This window comes from Pongo abelii, chromosome 7 (assembly GCF_028885655.2).
Source record: "Pongo abelii isolate AG06213 chromosome 7, NHGRI_mPonAbe1-v2.0_pri, whole genome shotgun sequence".
Classification (NCBI taxonomy): domain Eukaryota; kingdom Metazoa; phylum Chordata; class Mammalia; order Primates; family Hominidae; genus Pongo; species Pongo abelii.
In genome coordinates this window covers 136050351-136066351 of record NC_071992.2, presented here as the reverse complement: position 1 = coordinate 136066351, position 16001 = coordinate 136050351, and the positions used below count along the sequence as shown (strand labels likewise).

General features: G+C 41.9%; 1 protein-coding gene across 5 annotated transcripts in view; it reads left to right on the top strand.

The window, feature by feature from the left end:
- TAF2 (TATA-box binding protein associated factor 2) overlaps positions 1-16001 on the top strand; it is a 102998-nt gene that overhangs the window by 1752 nt on the left and 85245 nt on the right. For 3 of the 5 annotated variants that reach the window (XM_054518793.2, XM_054518792.2, XM_054518796.2), the window contains exon 3: positions 11824-11984. In XM_054518793.2, the coding sequence (XP_054374768.2) occupies positions 11824-11984 (161 nt within the window). Of the gene's footprint in view, positions 1-11823; positions 11985-13267; positions 13344-13438; positions 13596-16001 lie in introns of those variants that run through there. The other 2 variants (XM_063726796.1, XM_054518795.2) reach the window with 2 other exon arrangements.

The window sequence follows — 16001 nt, the reverse complement described above, 5'->3', positions numbered from 1 at the left end:
GTTTTTGGAGACGGAGTCTTGCTCTGTCACCAAGGCTGGAGTGCAGTGCTGTGATCTTGGCTCACTGCAACCTCCACCTCCCGGGTTCAAGCAGTTCTCCTACCTCAGCCTCCCAAGTAGCTTGAATTACAGGTGTGCACGACCACGCCCAGCTTATTTTTGTATTTTTAATGGAGTCAGAGTTTTCTCCATGTTGGCCAGGCTGGTCTCGAACTCCTGACCTCAAGTGATTCACCTGCCTCTGCCTCCCAAAATGCTGGGATTACAGGCATGAACCACTGCACCTGGCTGAAAACTCAAGTATTTATTTAATTTACCTTCTTAGGGCTACCTTTATTACATAGGCTAAAATGTTAATGAGAGCTGGTTTTCCTTGAGTGATGGTATCAACTTCTCTGTCAGATTTGTTACGCATGTATGTATATATTTCCTTAGGATAAGCTGAATAGATAGAAAAATGTTGCTTTTCATGAGTCATAGAATCTTAGATTTGTAATGTTCCTAAAAGGTTTGTTAAATCTAGTCTCCTCGTTTATGGAATTTCTCATGCAGTCTTCCCTAGGTTATGTACCTTGTATCTTATATAGTAGGATACTTGAGTTGTATTATGTTGTATGAATTGGGTAGGAAAGATAAGGGAGTTAGGGAGTCTAGTTCAGAGGTTACTGCAGTAATCTAGGGGAGAAATGGTGAAGTCCTACATGAAGATCGCATTAGTGAAAATGGAATTGAAATAGAGTTGACATGATTGAATTAGTGAACATATATTTAGCCATTAATATATGTAAGATATCTTATAAGGTTTATGTGTATTAACTCACTTAATCTTCATAATTACCCTGTGAGGTAGATGATATTTTAATCCTAATATTAGAATTAAGGCATGATTGAGGCAGCTAAAAGAATGGAGGTTCAGGGCCAGGCACGGTGGCTCACACCTGTAATCCCAGCACTTTGGGAGGCCGAGGTGGGTGGATCATGAGGTCAGGAGATCGAAACCATCCTGGCTAACACGGTGAAACCCTGTCTCTACTAAAAATACAAAAAATTAGCCGGCCGTGGTGGTGGGTGCCTGTAGTCCCAGCTCCTCGGGAGGCTGAGGCAGGAGGATGGCATGAACCTGGGAGGCGGAACTTGCAGGGACCCGAGATCGCGCCACTGCACTCCAGCCTAGGCGACAGAGCAAGACTCCGTCTCAAAAAAAATAAAAAAATAAAAAAAGAATGGAGGTTAAGTAACTTTCTTAAGGGCATAAAGTTGGCAAATGATGAAACCCTTTTTAATCACTGATGACCTAAGAGTTCGATGCACTTTTTACATCTGTCATTCCCCCTTCCACCTGTGTTGTCCCTGAGGAATCAATAGACAGAAGTTGCACGTGGCTTTTTGAAGACTGCTATAAAGGGGTTGTGGATGACTTAAGTTTCCCATTGGAAACTTTGGTTGGATGTTGTATGGGTTAGGATCTTGGTAGGAAGTAAATGGCAGATATACATATATATGTGTATGTATAGATATACATATATGTGTGTATATACGTGTGTGTGTATACACACACACACACACACACAAGTTAATTGAGGGAAATAAAGGGACTATTTAGAACAGAGTTAACAGAAACCAACATGAGGTGGAGGAACCCTCTGAGCTATCGACAGTGAGGAACAGTTGTCTAGGCCTGAAACAACAAAGGGAAGGGGAAGTTACTAGAACCTACTGTAGCCATGGAATGGGTCACCTTGTAGGACCTGTGTCTTTTAATAGAAGAATGAAGCTACTGCTTACCTGCAGCCTGGCAGAAAGGAATCTGGGGTAATTAGTATAAACTTGCTTTCCTTCTGTTTTCCAGTTTCCTTTTTGTGGAAACTTGGTCCAACCCAGCCAGAAGGGTAGAGCCCAGTTAATGCAACTCGTAGGGTATTAAGTAGGATAGAGAGCAGATCAGGAGGGGCAAAATGAGAATAATCAGAACAGTCTACCTTTTTAACCCCAACACATCCACTATGAGATGGAGTTTCATTCTTGTTGTCCAGGCTGGAGTGCAGCGGTGTGATTTCGGCTCACTGGAACCTCCACCTCCTGGGTTCAAGCGACTCTCCTGCCTCAGCCTCCCGAGTAGCTGGGATTATAGGCATCTGCCACCACACTCAGCTAATTTTTTTGTATTTTTACTAGAGACGGGGTTTCACCATGTTGGCCAGTCTGGTCTCAAACTCCTGACCTCAGGTGATCCACCAGCCTTGGCCTCCCAAAGTGCTGGGGTTACACTTTTGGTTGAGGTGAAAAGCTAGTGCTCCTAACATGGGGAACTTACAAAGTCCTGTGAGCCACTGAAAGAGTTGGCAATGGCTGACTACTTGTTTTTTAAGTGAAATGTTACTTGAACACAGCCATCCCCATTTATTTACATATTGACTGTGGAGGTTTTGGAGCTACAGTGGCAGAGGTGAGTAGCTGAGACAGAGACTGTGACCCACAAAGCCTAAAATATTTCTCTCTGGCCCTTTAAGAGAGAGTTTGCTAACCCCTGAGCTATTCTGTTAGTGTGAGAGATGACAGTTCAGCCCTGTTCCCACCTAAAGTATTAGTTACCTCTAGTGTCTTTTATGCAAGATAGTGGAAAGAAAATTGGTTGAAAGAAATAGTATAAAACTAAATTGTAACAGTCCTTGCTTCTCTTAGCTGGTAGCATGGCCGAAGTTGATACATACTGCTTTATTTCTCCACCCCTTTGGTGTTTCCTTTTCCTTTTGCTGACATTTCTATTGGGATGACCTAGACCCTTGTTTCTTTACGACCTTCACTGCTGTTCATATCTTTATTGGGTTGTTGCAGTTTCTGTTGCCTAGGACTGTTAGGGGGGATCTGAGAGGCATCTGAGGGAATCCTCTAGATTTCAGATGTGATTCTTGTCCTTGTTGTATAGCAAAGCTTTAATTTTCTATTTGGTAATTGAAATGATTCATTCCAGCCAGAACAGGACCCCTTTCTCTGCTTTTTGGTTCTTTGGGATGAGGAGCTCAAGGTGGTCAAGGGGCAGCCTCAACTTCCAATGGAATGGAATCATAGTTATGTGCCCTGGTGGATGCATTCTTCACTTAGGCACCAGGACCTCTCAACATGCTGAACCCGGGGTCACAGAGACAGGAGGCAAAAATTCCTTCCATGGCTGGGCACGGTGGCTCACGCCTGTAATCCCAGCACTTTGGGAGGCCAAGGCGGATGGATCACCTGAGGTCAGGAGTTCGAGACCTGTCTGGCCAATATGGTGAAACCCTGTCTCTACTAAAAATACAAGAATTGGCCAGGCGCAGTGGCTCACGCTTGTAATCCCAGCACTTTGGGAGGCCGAGGTGGGCAGATCACGAGGTCAGGAGTTTGAGACCAGCCTGGCCAACATTGTGAAACCCTATCTCTACTAAAAATACAAAAAATTAGCTGAGCATGGTGACGGGCACCTGTAATCCCAGCTACTTGGGAGGCTGAGGCAGGAGAATCACTTGAACACGGGAGGCAGAGGTTGCAGTGAGTTGAGATCGTGCCACTGCACTCCAGCCTGGGCAACAAGAGCAAAACTCTGTCCCCACCTCCAAAAAAAAAAAAAAAAATCCCTTCCATGGCCTTTTTGGTGTAATAGTGAGAATAGTCACTCCAACTTTCACCCCTTGGTTCCCAGTTCTGTTTTGGCTAGGAGAGATACATTATCTACTAATTTAAGGCAGCATCCTGTGGGAGGTTTCTCAATTGTAGCTGTAACTGAGCCTTCAGCAATTGATCATGCCGTCTACTTCTGTATGATAGGGTACAAGATAAAATGTGTAAGTTTAAACAAATGTTTACTCTGTATGGAAGGGAAGAGCAGCAGGTTTGAGAGGAAAGATTCATAGGTCAGATTAGAAAATTACATTTCATGCACTTTGGGGTTATTAAATTGAGATGAATACTGGGTAGTTGGCTACATGTCTGTGCACATAAAGGATGGTGAGAGAAATTTGGGAGCCTTTGATATACAATTGTTCATTAAGGGTGTGGAAAAGCTCACTTAGAGTATCTAGCAGGAAGTGAGCATCAGGGAGAAATATCTGAAGAACATGATATTTGAGAAAACTGACACTTGGGCTGTAGAAACCAGGGAAAACCTTTTTTTTTTGAGACAGGATCTCACTGTTGCCTAGGCTGGAGTGCAGTGGTGCAATCACAGCTCACTGCAGCCTCAACCTCCCTGGGCTCAGGTGGTTATCCCACCTCAGCCTCCTGAGTAGCTGGGACCACAGGCACGTACCACCAGCCTGGCTAATTTTTGTATTTTTTGTAGAGATGGAGTTTTGCCATGTTGCTTAGGCTGGTCTCAAACTCCTGGGCTCAAGTGATCCACCCTACTTTGGCTTTCCAAAGTGCTGGAATTACAGGTGTGAGCCACCACACCTGGCTGAAAAACATATTTTAAGAAGGAGGAGGCTGGGTGTGGTGGCTCACGCCTGTAACCCCAGCACTTTGGGAGGCCAAGGCTGGTGGATCACCTGAGGTCAGGAGTTTGAGACCAGACTGGCCAACATGGTGAAACCCCGTCTCTAGTAAAAATACAAAAAAATTAGCTGAGTGTGGTGGCAGATGCCTATAATCCCAGCTACTCGGGAGGCTGAGGCAGGAGAGTCGCTTGAACCCAGGAGGTGGAGGTTCCAGTGAGCCGAAATCACACCGCTGCACTCCAGCCTGGACAACAAGAATGAAACTCCATCTCAAAAAAAAAAAAAGGAGGAAATGGAATGGTTATTGATTTTAAATGTAAACAGTAAATATAAACTTGAAAACTGAAAGTAATCTTGGTCATAAGTGACCATAGCAAGGGGCAAGGGTAAAGTATTAGTCCTTTTTCATGCTGCTAATAAAGACATACCTGAAACTGGGCAGTTTACAAAGGAAAGCGGTTTAATGGAGAACTCACAGTTCCATGTGGCTGGGGAAACCTCACAATCATGGCAGAAGGCAAGGAGTAGCAAGTCACCTCTTACATGGATGGCAGCAGGCAAAAAGAGAGCTTGTGCAGAGAAACTCCCGTTTTTTTGTTGTTGTTGTTTCTTGTTTGTTTTTTAATTATACTTTTAAGTTCTGGGTTACATGTGCAGAACGTGCAGTTTTGTTACGTAGGTATACACGTGCCCTGGTGATTAGCTGCACCCATAAACTTGTCACCTACATTAGGTATTTCTTCTAATGTTATCATCCCTCCCCTAGTCCCCCACCCCGCAACGGGCCCTGGTGTTTTGATGTTCCCCTCCCTGTGTCCATGTGTTCTCATTATTCAACTCCCACTTATGAGTGAGAACATGCGGTATTTGCAAAAACTCCTGTTTTTAAAACCATCAGGGCCAGGCACAGTGGCTCACGCCTGTAATCCCAGCACTTTGGGAGGCCGAGGTGGGCAGATCACGAGGTCAGGAGATCGAGACCATCCTGGCTAACACAGTGAAATCCCATCTCTACTAAAAATACAAAAAAAAAAAAAAAAATTAGCCAGGTGTGGTTGCAGGTGCCTGTAGTCCCAGCTACTCGGGAGGCTGAGGCAGGAGAATGGCGTGAACGCAGTAGGCGGAGCTTGCAGTGAGCCAAGATCGCACCACTGCACTGCAGCCTGGGTGACAGAGCGAGACTCCATCTCATAAAAACAAACAAACAAAAAAACCATCAGATCTCATGGGACTTACTATCATTAGAACAGCACAGGAAAGACTTGCCCCCATGATTCAGTTACCTCCCACTGGGTCCCTCCCACAATGCATGGGAATTCAAGATGAGATTTGGGTGGGGATACAGCCAAATTGTATCATTCCGCCCCGGCCCCTCCCAAATCTTAAGTCCTCACATTTCAAAACCAATAATAACTTCCCAACAGTCCCCCACAATCTTAACTCATTTCAGCATTAACTCAAAAGCCCACAGTCCTAAGTCTTATCTGAGACAAGGCAAGTCCCTTCCGCCTATGAGCCTGTGAAATCAAAAGCAAGTTAGTTACTTCCTAGATACAATGAGAGTACAGGCAATGGGTAAATACAGCCATTCCAAATGGCAGAAATTAACCAAAACAAAGGGGCTACAGGCCCCATGCAAGTCTGAAATCCAGCAGGGCAGTCAAATCTTAAAGCTCCAAAATGATCTCCCTTGACTCCATGTCACATCCAGGTCATGCTGATGCAAGAGGTAGGTTCCCATAGTTTTGGGCAGCTCTGCCTCTGAGACTTTGCAGGTTGCAGCCTCCCAGCTGCCTTGACTGGATGGCGTTGAGTGTCTGCAGCTTTTCCAGGTGCACGATGCATGTTGTCAGTGGACCATTCTGGGGTCTGGAGGATGGTGGCCCTCTTCTCACAGCTCCACTAGGCGGTGCCTCAGTAGGGACCCTGTGTGGGGGCTCTGACACCACATTTCTCTTCTGCATTGGCCTAGGAGAGGTTCTCTGTGAGGATCCTACCTCTACAGCAAATTTCTGCCTGGGCATCCAGGCATTTCCGTACATCTTCTGAAATCTAGGTAGAGGTTCCCAAACCTCAATTCTTGACTTCTCTGCACTCTCAGGCTGGCCACCACATGGAAGCTGCCAAGGCTTGAGGCTTGTACCATCTGAAACTACGGCCCAAGCTCTAAGTTGGCCCCTTTCAGCCCTGGCTGGAGTGGCTAGGATGCAGGGCATCAAGTCCCTAGGCTGCACACAACGTGGGGACCCTGGGCCTGGCCCACAAAACCACTTTTTCCTCCTAGGCCTCCGGGCCTGTGATGGGAGGGGCTGTGTGAAGACCTCTGACATGCCCTGGAGACATCATTTTCCCCATTTTCTTGGGGATTAACATTCAGCTCCCTGTTACTTATGCAAATTTCTGTAGCCGGCTTGGACTTCTCCTCAGAAAATGGGATTTTCTTTTTTCTTTTTTCTTTTTTTTTTTTTTTGAGACGGAGTCTTGCTCTGTCCCCCAGGTTGGAGTGCAGTGGCTCAATCTCAGCTCGCTGCAACCTCCACCTCCTGGGTTCAAGCAATTCTCTGTCTCAGCCTCCTGAGTAGCTGGGATTACAGGCACCCACCACCACGCCTGGCTAATTTTTTGTATTTTTAGTAGAGATGGGGTTTCACCATCTTGGCCAGGCTTGTCTTGAACTCCTGACCTCGTGATCCACCTGCCTCAGCCTCCCAATGTGCTGGGATTACAGGTGTAAGCCACCATGCCCAGCCCTGATTTTCTTTTCTGTCATTGTCGGGCTGTGAATTTTCCACACTTTTATGCTCTACTTTCATTATAAAATGGAATGCCTTTAACAGCACCCAAGTCACCTCTTGAATGCTTTGCTGCTTAGACATTTCTTCTACCAGATACCCTAAATCATCTTTCTCAAGTTCAAAGTTCCACAAATCTCTAGGGCAGGAGCAAAATGCTGCCAGTCTCTATGCCAAAACACAACAAGAGTCACCTTTGCTTTAGTTCCCAACAAGTTTCTCATCTCCATCTGAGACCACCTCAGCCTGGGCCTTATTGTCCATATCACTATTAGCATTTTGGTCAAAGCCATTCAACAAGTCTATAGGAAGTTCCAAACTTTCCTGCATTTTCCTGTCTTCTTCTGAGCCATTTAAACTGTTCCACCTCTGCCTATTACCTAGTTCCAAAGTCACTTCCACATTTTCAGGTAACTTTTTAGCAGCACCCCACTCTATTGTTAGCAGTTTACTGTGTTAGTTTTCATGCTGCTGATAAAGACATACCTGAGACTGGGCAGTTTACAAAGAAAGAGGTTTAATGGAGATCTTACAGTTCCATGTGGCTGGGGAAGCCTCACAATCATGGCAGAAGGCAAGGAGGAGCAAGTCATATCTTAGGTGGATGGCAGCAGGCAAAAAGAGCTTGTGCAGAAAAATTCCCGTTTTTCAAACCATCAGATTTCATGAGATTTAGTCACTTTACGAGAATAGCACGGAAAGACTTGCCCTCATGATTAAGTTACCTCCCACCAGGTCTCTCCCACAACACATGAGAATTCAAGATGGGATTAGGGTGGGGACACAGCCAAACCGTATCAGGTAACTTCAGTGGAATGATGACTGCATAAGTCATATTGTACTGAATGGAAGAGAGAGTTGGAACAGTGAACATATTCTACCTTTTCAAGAATTTCTCTTTTGAAGGTATGGGAAAAATGGCAAAAAATTCATTTGAGGGTAGCATAGATCTAAAGGCATTTAAAACCTTGAGTCTTGAACATATTTATAGGCACAGGAAAAAATTCTACAGAAAGGAAAGATTGTAATTATAGGAGAGAGAAAAACAGTGATATTTATGAGGATATTGTGGGGAGTGGGTGCTAAAGGACCATTGGATATATCATTCTTAAACAGAAGGGAAAGATGGGTACGTGAAACAAAGGGGCAAGATAATTGGTAGTTGGCAGAGGAGTGGTTGAATTTAAGGATTTAGAGTGAAGGGAAAAAAGCCCCAGGAGTGCCAAGAAGATGGTGGTGAGAAACTGGAAGAAGTCAAGGACAGGAGGATTTCAGGCAGTTGAACAGGAGGACTGGGAGAGAAGTAGTGAGAGGGGTGAGGAGAGGCATTGTGGACATTTGAGTTCACAATGTCAGCATCAGAGCAGTTCTAAGCAGTGATGAAGTGCTTTTCAGAGTGTGATCTTGATTCTTCCTGGATGGAAGTGAAGATTGTAGGAATTGAGGTCAAGGAACTTTGAGGCAGTTTTATTGGATGGATCAGACACATCTATATTCAAGTCACTTAGAGTGATGGCAGACATGTGTTACAAAAGAAGAGTATGTGACCAGTTGCAGTATTTATACCTGTAATCCTAGTGCTCTCGGAGGCTGAGATAGGAGAGTCACTTGAGGCCAGAAGTTCTAGACCAGCTTGGGCAACATGATAAGACACATCTCTAGAGAAAAAAAATTTTAATTAACCAGGTGTGGTAGTGCATGCCTGTAGTCCCCAGCTACTCTGGAGGCTGAGGTGGGAGGATCACTTGAGCCTGGGAGGTTGAGGCTGCAGTATGCCATGATTGCTACACTGCACTCCAGCCTGGGTGACAGAGCAACACCCTGTCTCTGAAAAAAAAGAAAAAAAAGGCAAGAGTATGAGCCTTCAGCAAATGTTGGGGAATTTCATAGGTATTAATGAAGAAGCATAAAGGATGGTGTACCTGTATAGAATGAACACAAAGGATAAACAGAAAAGAATAACAAAAGCATTTATTAAGCATATACTAGATGCCAGCTATAATTTTAAGTGTTTTCCATGTAAGTTTTTCAGTTGTCTTTGTTTTTTGAGATGTGATCTTGCTTTGTCACCCATGTCACAATCACGACTCGCTGCAGCCTCAACCTCCCAGGCTCAAGCAATCCTTCCACCTCAGCCTCCCCAGTAACTGGAACTACAGCCACCATGCCTGGCTAATTTTTTAATAGTTTGTAGAGATAGGGTCTTGCTATGTTGACCAGACTGGTTCTGAACTCCTGGACTCAAGCAGTCCTCCTGCCTCAGCCTCCCAAAGTGCTAGGATTACAGGCGTGAGCCCATGCCTGGCTGTTTGGTTGTCATAATAACACTAATAGGCCAATAATGTCATTTTTTATGAGGAAACTGAGGCACAGTGAGCTGGAGTTACTAGCCCAAGATCATACAGTTACTAAGTGGTAGAGCTAGGATTTGAATACAGGGAGTCTACCTCCAGAACACCTGCTTTTCACGGTGACACTACACTGTCCTTAACCTTGTAGTGTACATTAAATAAAATCCTATAAGTGGCCCAGAAGTAGTCGTGGAAACTAGGAGAATGCCTGTTTTCCACTACCCTCGTTTATAGTGAATGGGAGAGTAAGTAGCTTCTTGTCTAGGAGGATTCAGGAACCATTTCATTTAAGGCAAGAGGGTGGAGAGGGAGTTTTAGAAAAGGTTGAAAAGCACAGGGGAAATGTTTAAAATGGAGCGTGGGCTCCAGGAGAATGGTTATCTGTGAAGTGGTGGGGAGAGAGCAAGAAGCAAGGGGTGAGAAGCTAGATGACCTGAGGGGCTTGCAGTTATGCCAGTGGCTAAGGGCAGCAGAGATTGAAGACTTGTAGAGGTTAATGGGTCTGAATGTTTCAGGCAGGTGTAGGTTAGAGCCCTAGGTGGTGGCAGAGGCCTGATGGTGCAAGGAGACTGGGCTTTTCCTATCTTCCTGAAATACATTTCATCAATCTATTATTGTTACCAGAGTTTAGAAAGCCAGATGCTGTTCTTATGTCCCACCCAAGTAGCAGTTGACAGTACTTTCTTTAATCTTTTGTTTTGTAGTTGTCTTGGTTCTAAATCTTATCTTTCAGCTGATCCAAGCTTATTTAAATTTAGAATGGTCATTGGATGACAGATATGCCAATTAAAAGGAATTCTGATCTTCCTTCCTACAGCAGCTCATAGTTTACACCTTTAAACACAGAATCTTTATCAACTTTATTTTGGCCTTTGCTCTTTTGTTCTCTGTGTTTCTAACTCACAGATATGTGCAGATTATTCTAATTTAAGAGTGTATGGCTCTCCTCTTACTTGGGAATTGAGAACAAAGGGGCTACAGAATCTCTAGGCTTTCTTGAGCGGTTGGACTAAATGTTACCTAAAAACAATTCTTGCATATTATTTAAAACCCTTGTACCCACAGGCATTATGGCATAGTGGGAATTGTTTGGAATTATTTAGTTGTGTTTGAATCTCTAGTCTGTACTTATTACTGACCTAATTTTTTTGCCTTTGTTATCTTATCTGTAAAAAGTTAACTTTTTTAATACTGTACAGTAGTATTTGTAGCTTCTCTGTAGAAAGTATAAAGTAGTACTTGTCTCTTAGAGTTGGTATTAAGATTAGAGGGAACATAGGAAAGTATCTAGTATAACGTCTGGTACATGGTAGCAGCCATTATAATCTAGTCCTCTATGGTTGCTGTCTGAATTTTGTCTTAGATATTTCTGTTATAGCCTGTGAAATTTTTCTCTTCACGTTGGAGCCCCTGAAATATTGCTGTTTCATGCCCTCCCTTGTTTTATGTTTGAGTACATCAATTTTCAACCCAGGATATTAAAATCAATCGACATATATTCTGTATTTCATCTGTTCGTCTTTCCCATTGATTCAATACAAGAGGGTGGTGGGCAGTCTATATTTGACTGTTTTTCATGTGTTGGATACAGAGACATTGCTACCATACAGCTAACATGGTAGAACTACATATGGCCTCTGGACTACTTGATAGGAAGTGATTGAACACTGTGATGTATTTGCTGCTCCTGGATATAGCAGCAGATTTTTCCTACCTGCCTTGGTATCTTTTGTAGCTCTTGCCGTTTTACCTGTCCTAATTTACTCATGAGCAGAAACTCATACTTGTTAGCTTCAGTGGTATAATTTTTTACCCCTTTTTTTTTCTGCCATGTTCTTTCACTCATCAACCTTCTGGTTTTGATTCTCTTTCTGCTCCGTCATTTTTTTCTTCTTCCCTTTTTAGGTCCTAGTCTGTTTAGAAATTCTGGTTTTTGAGAGTAGCGAGCCCTTTTACTTTTTTCTGACTGCCTAATTTTCACTGATAGTGAATATGAACCACCAGGATGATAAAGTATACATAACTCACACCCATTCAGTCACTAGGACAATCATGTTTGAAATTAAGATACTTGGAGAGCATATGTATGTATGTAGTTATTTGGGATTTTGTCTCTGGAGTATAATATTTGTACAAGTGGTAAAAATAAAAGAAATATATTCTGAAACATACCAGTCTTTATAATGAAGTTGTTATTCTCTGTCTTTACAGGGATTTGTGGAACTGACTATATTTCCCACAGTTGCAAACTTGAATAGAATCAAGTTGAACAGCAAACAGTGTAGAATATACCGAGTAAGGATCAATGATTTAGAGGCTGCTTTTATTTATAATGACCCAACCTTGGAAGTTTGTCACAGTGAATCAAAACAGTAAGTTATGCACTTTAAAAGTCACTATTTTTAACAGTTTTGAAAAAATGTTTTTAATGATTGGATTAGTTTTTCTCAAAGTATTTTTTTTTTAGATCGTTAATAGGCTTTGAATCCCAATCTTTATCTGTTTTACCACTCTGTACATTTGGTTCAAGTGATTTTACTAGCTGTGCCCAATGTAGTTACTAAGTTTCCCTTCTTCATGTTAAAACTTTAAGGAAGTATTATCTGGGAACTTTAATTAGATTTTCTTAGTCATTTTTTTTACTTTCAATGTTTTTCTTAACTATTTACTTCATAAATTTTGAAAGTAATTTTCAGTGGGTTAGATGGTCACTGTAATCTGTAGACCAGAGGCTACTTTAAAATATTCTATAAAATATTCTATAAAAAAGTTTTAGGAAGTAGCTAATGAAATTGACTGCATTAAACTATCTTATAAACATATTAGTTCTAAAGTAGCTCGTTTCTTCACCTTAGATAAATACTACATCTATTGAGGCTACTTCTGATTTTTATCATTAAACATATATTGCTGTTACCAGTTTTATGTTGTACTTTTTCGTACTTTGTTTCCATTTTCTGTGTGTGTGTGTGTGTGTGTGTGGGCTTCATTTTTTGTCATCTTTGTGGTTAAATAATACTCCATTTGCTCAGTGTACTATAGTTTGTATAATTATTCTCCAGTTGTTTGACATTTTGCAGTCATAAGTAGTGAGTGAATGTTTTGTCACATACAAATTTTTTTCCCTTTGATTATTTTACTTTTCATTTCTAATGGCTGTTTTCAGTATTTTACCTGATTGTGCCCAAGTATTTAAATTTCTACTACTTTAAATACTATCAAGTACAGTTGAGGGCACTTGCTTTTTCAAAGCTTTGATAACATTGGGTTATATCATTTCTGTGATTCTTTGTGTTTTGGGGTAGGATGCCAAAACTTTATCATAAACTTTTTAGTCAAGATGGTGTTTTAACTAGTCTAGATGTATAATGCCTTAAGGCAGCAGTTCTTAAAGTGTGATTCCCAGACAAGCATCAGCATCAACTGGGAACTTGTTCGACCAGCCAGTTCTCAAGCAATACCCCAGACCTACTGAATCAGAAATTGTGGGTAGGCTCCTACAGTTTGTGTTTCAACAAGCTTGCCAGGTGATTCTGATACAGACCGAAGCTTGAGAACCACTGCCATAAGCAATTGCAAAGGTTTAGAAGGGAGGCTTATTTTTAGACGTATTTATGGTCCCAATAATCATTGGTTTAAAATCTTTCACATTTAGAGAGGAGATACACAAATGGGATTGGAAAAATTCAGGGAATCCCTGATTTACTCCTGTAACTTTCCATTTCACAAAGGTGAGTTGTTGAAATTACATTGCTTTTAAAGCCACATTTGTAGAACTGACATGAAAAGACTTATTACAAAATTATCTGCATCCCTTTCCCCCCAGAAAACAAAAACAAAAACTTCTACCTTTGGGGAAGTTAGTATACACCACTAATAAATGGAAAGGTCACCTGGTAAAGAGCAGATAGAGGACCCATTACCTTGCCAGAAGGCCAAAATATCCACCCTATCCAGCCTAGAACTCTGCATTTGATAATAGGGTAAGATGCCTGTTTGTCAGTCACAAAAGACAGTGTCTGTACATCTTTTTTACTAATAATTTGTTGTTGCTGCCCAGGTCTCCAGATAATCTGTTAAGTGTAATGACAGGGCTCCTGGTCTGTTAAGGAAGCAAGCTTTACTTTGCTCTTTTTATTTTGATGATATCCCCTAAAATTTTTCTCTAGTGATAATGGAAGATGCCTCATTACTTTTAGTGTTCTAAATCAGCGGTTTCATGGAAGACAGTTTTTCCACAGACCAGGGGGGCAGAGGGGGTTTTGGATGAAACTTCCACCAGGCATTAGATTCTCATAAGTAGTGTGCGACCTAGATCTCTTGCATGCGCAGTTCACAGTAGAGTTTGGGCTCCTGTGAGAATCTAGTGCTGCTGGTGATCTGACAGGAGGCAGAGCTCAAAAGGTAATGCTTGCTCACCCGCTACTCACCTCCTGCTGTGTGGCCTGTTTCCTAACAGGCCACAGACCTGTATATATATTATATTTATAATATAAAGAATGAAAAGGAAGTTATAAAAGAGAGTCTTTTCAAAGGTTAGGCTAGGAAATTGGGAAAGGTGGAATGTATTTAAAGTTTTTCATTCAACTAGAACCATAGCTCTGTTGGTCATGGCCACTTAGTAAATGCTTGACTAATACTTGTCTACTATGCTTGACTATCCCTGCTTTTTTGCTTAGCTTTAGAATCTTGATTACTCTTTAAGAGAGGTGATTTTCAATATTTTTGCTTTGTTTATCCTCTGAATTATTCAAAAAGAATTTCAAATTTATTTTAGAGTTTTATTAGACAAAAGTTTTAGAAAGTAGCTAATGAAATTAACATGAAAGATAAACAAGTATAAGATGGTGGATACTCACTATTAACTTACTGCACAATTCCTAGAGGAAAACTGCAGATTTGTGTCTTATATTTCTGATTGCCATAGCAAAGAGGGTTTTTAAGATTCATAAGACATGACAAAAACACACCAATTATTCAGAAGAAATATTATGTTTATTGGCAGTTAGATGTGAAAAAGACAAGTGAAAGATGTTATTTTTAAAGAGAACTTTGGGAAAGGCAGATAGCTAAGGCCTTTAGCATGCTCCTAGATGCTTCTGTTACTTATTTCTAAAATAACTTTCTTTAGTGAACCAATAAAGCTAAAACAGAAATTAAATATAGCAGTTTTGAAATTAAAAGTGAAACATCAAATTCAGTGGTAAATTTGATTTTACCATTGATTTTACGTACAAGTATGTCTTAACACCGAAAGAAGTACTATTTAATCACATTTTCTTATTATTTGTTTTAAAGTTAAGGTGCCATGCCCTCCCTATTTTTGATTGAAAGAGTGTGCTTACAGGCCTGGTGCGGTGGCTCACGCCTGTAATCCCAGCACTCTGGGAGGCCGAGACGGGCAGATCACGAGGTCAGGAGATTGAGACCATCCTGGCTAACACAGTGAAACCCCGTCCCTACTAAAAAAAAAAATACAAAAAATTAGCCGGATGTAGTAGTGGGTGCCTGTAGTCCCAGCTACTTGGGAGGCTGAGGCAGGAGAATGGCGTGAACCTGGGAGGCGAAGCTTGCAGTGAGCTGAGATCGTGCCACTGCACTCCAGCCTGGGCGACAAAGTCAGACTCTGTCTCAAAAAAAAAAAAAAAAAAGAGTGTGCTTACAATGGTTGAGATTCAGCTCCTTTGAACTGTAGAGGAATATAAGGAAAAGAAACACTTGGATAAGAGGCTGAAAGGCATTTCTATCTATTTTATCCAACTGTTAGCTGACATGTTACATTACGTATACTAACAATTTAAAAACATTGGTTATGTAACATATATAAGCAGCTGTCTTTTTGCTTTACTATTTGTCAATAAAATAATTCAGCACTTGAAGTTTTTCTACATACATTTTGTGTGTGAATCTTATGAATTGTAGATAGATTGTAGATTGTCTCCACAGGAGCTACACTTTGGTGTTTTCGTTTTTGCTGTACTTCTCTTTTCTTAGAAAAAGTTAAATGTAGACTTTGTCAGAGAAACTCTCTGTGGATGGGTAACCTAGCTGTTTTTCCTCTTTGTTTTGTTCCTAGATAGGCTTTGCCTCTTTTTCTTTTCTTTTTTTTTTTTAAGACCAAGTCTCGGCGGGGCGCAGTGGCTCACGCCTTTAATCCCAGCACTTTGGGAGGCCAAGGCGGGCGGATCACAAGGTCAGGAGATCAAGACCATCCTGGCTAACACGGTGAAACCCCGTCTCTACTAAAAATACAAAAAATTAGCCAGGTGTGGTGGCAGGTGCCTGTAGTCCCAGCTACTCGGGAGGCTGAGGCAGGAGAATGGCGTGAACCCGGGAGGCGGAGCTTGCAGTGAGCAGAGATCCAGCCACTGCCCTCCAGCCTGAGCGAC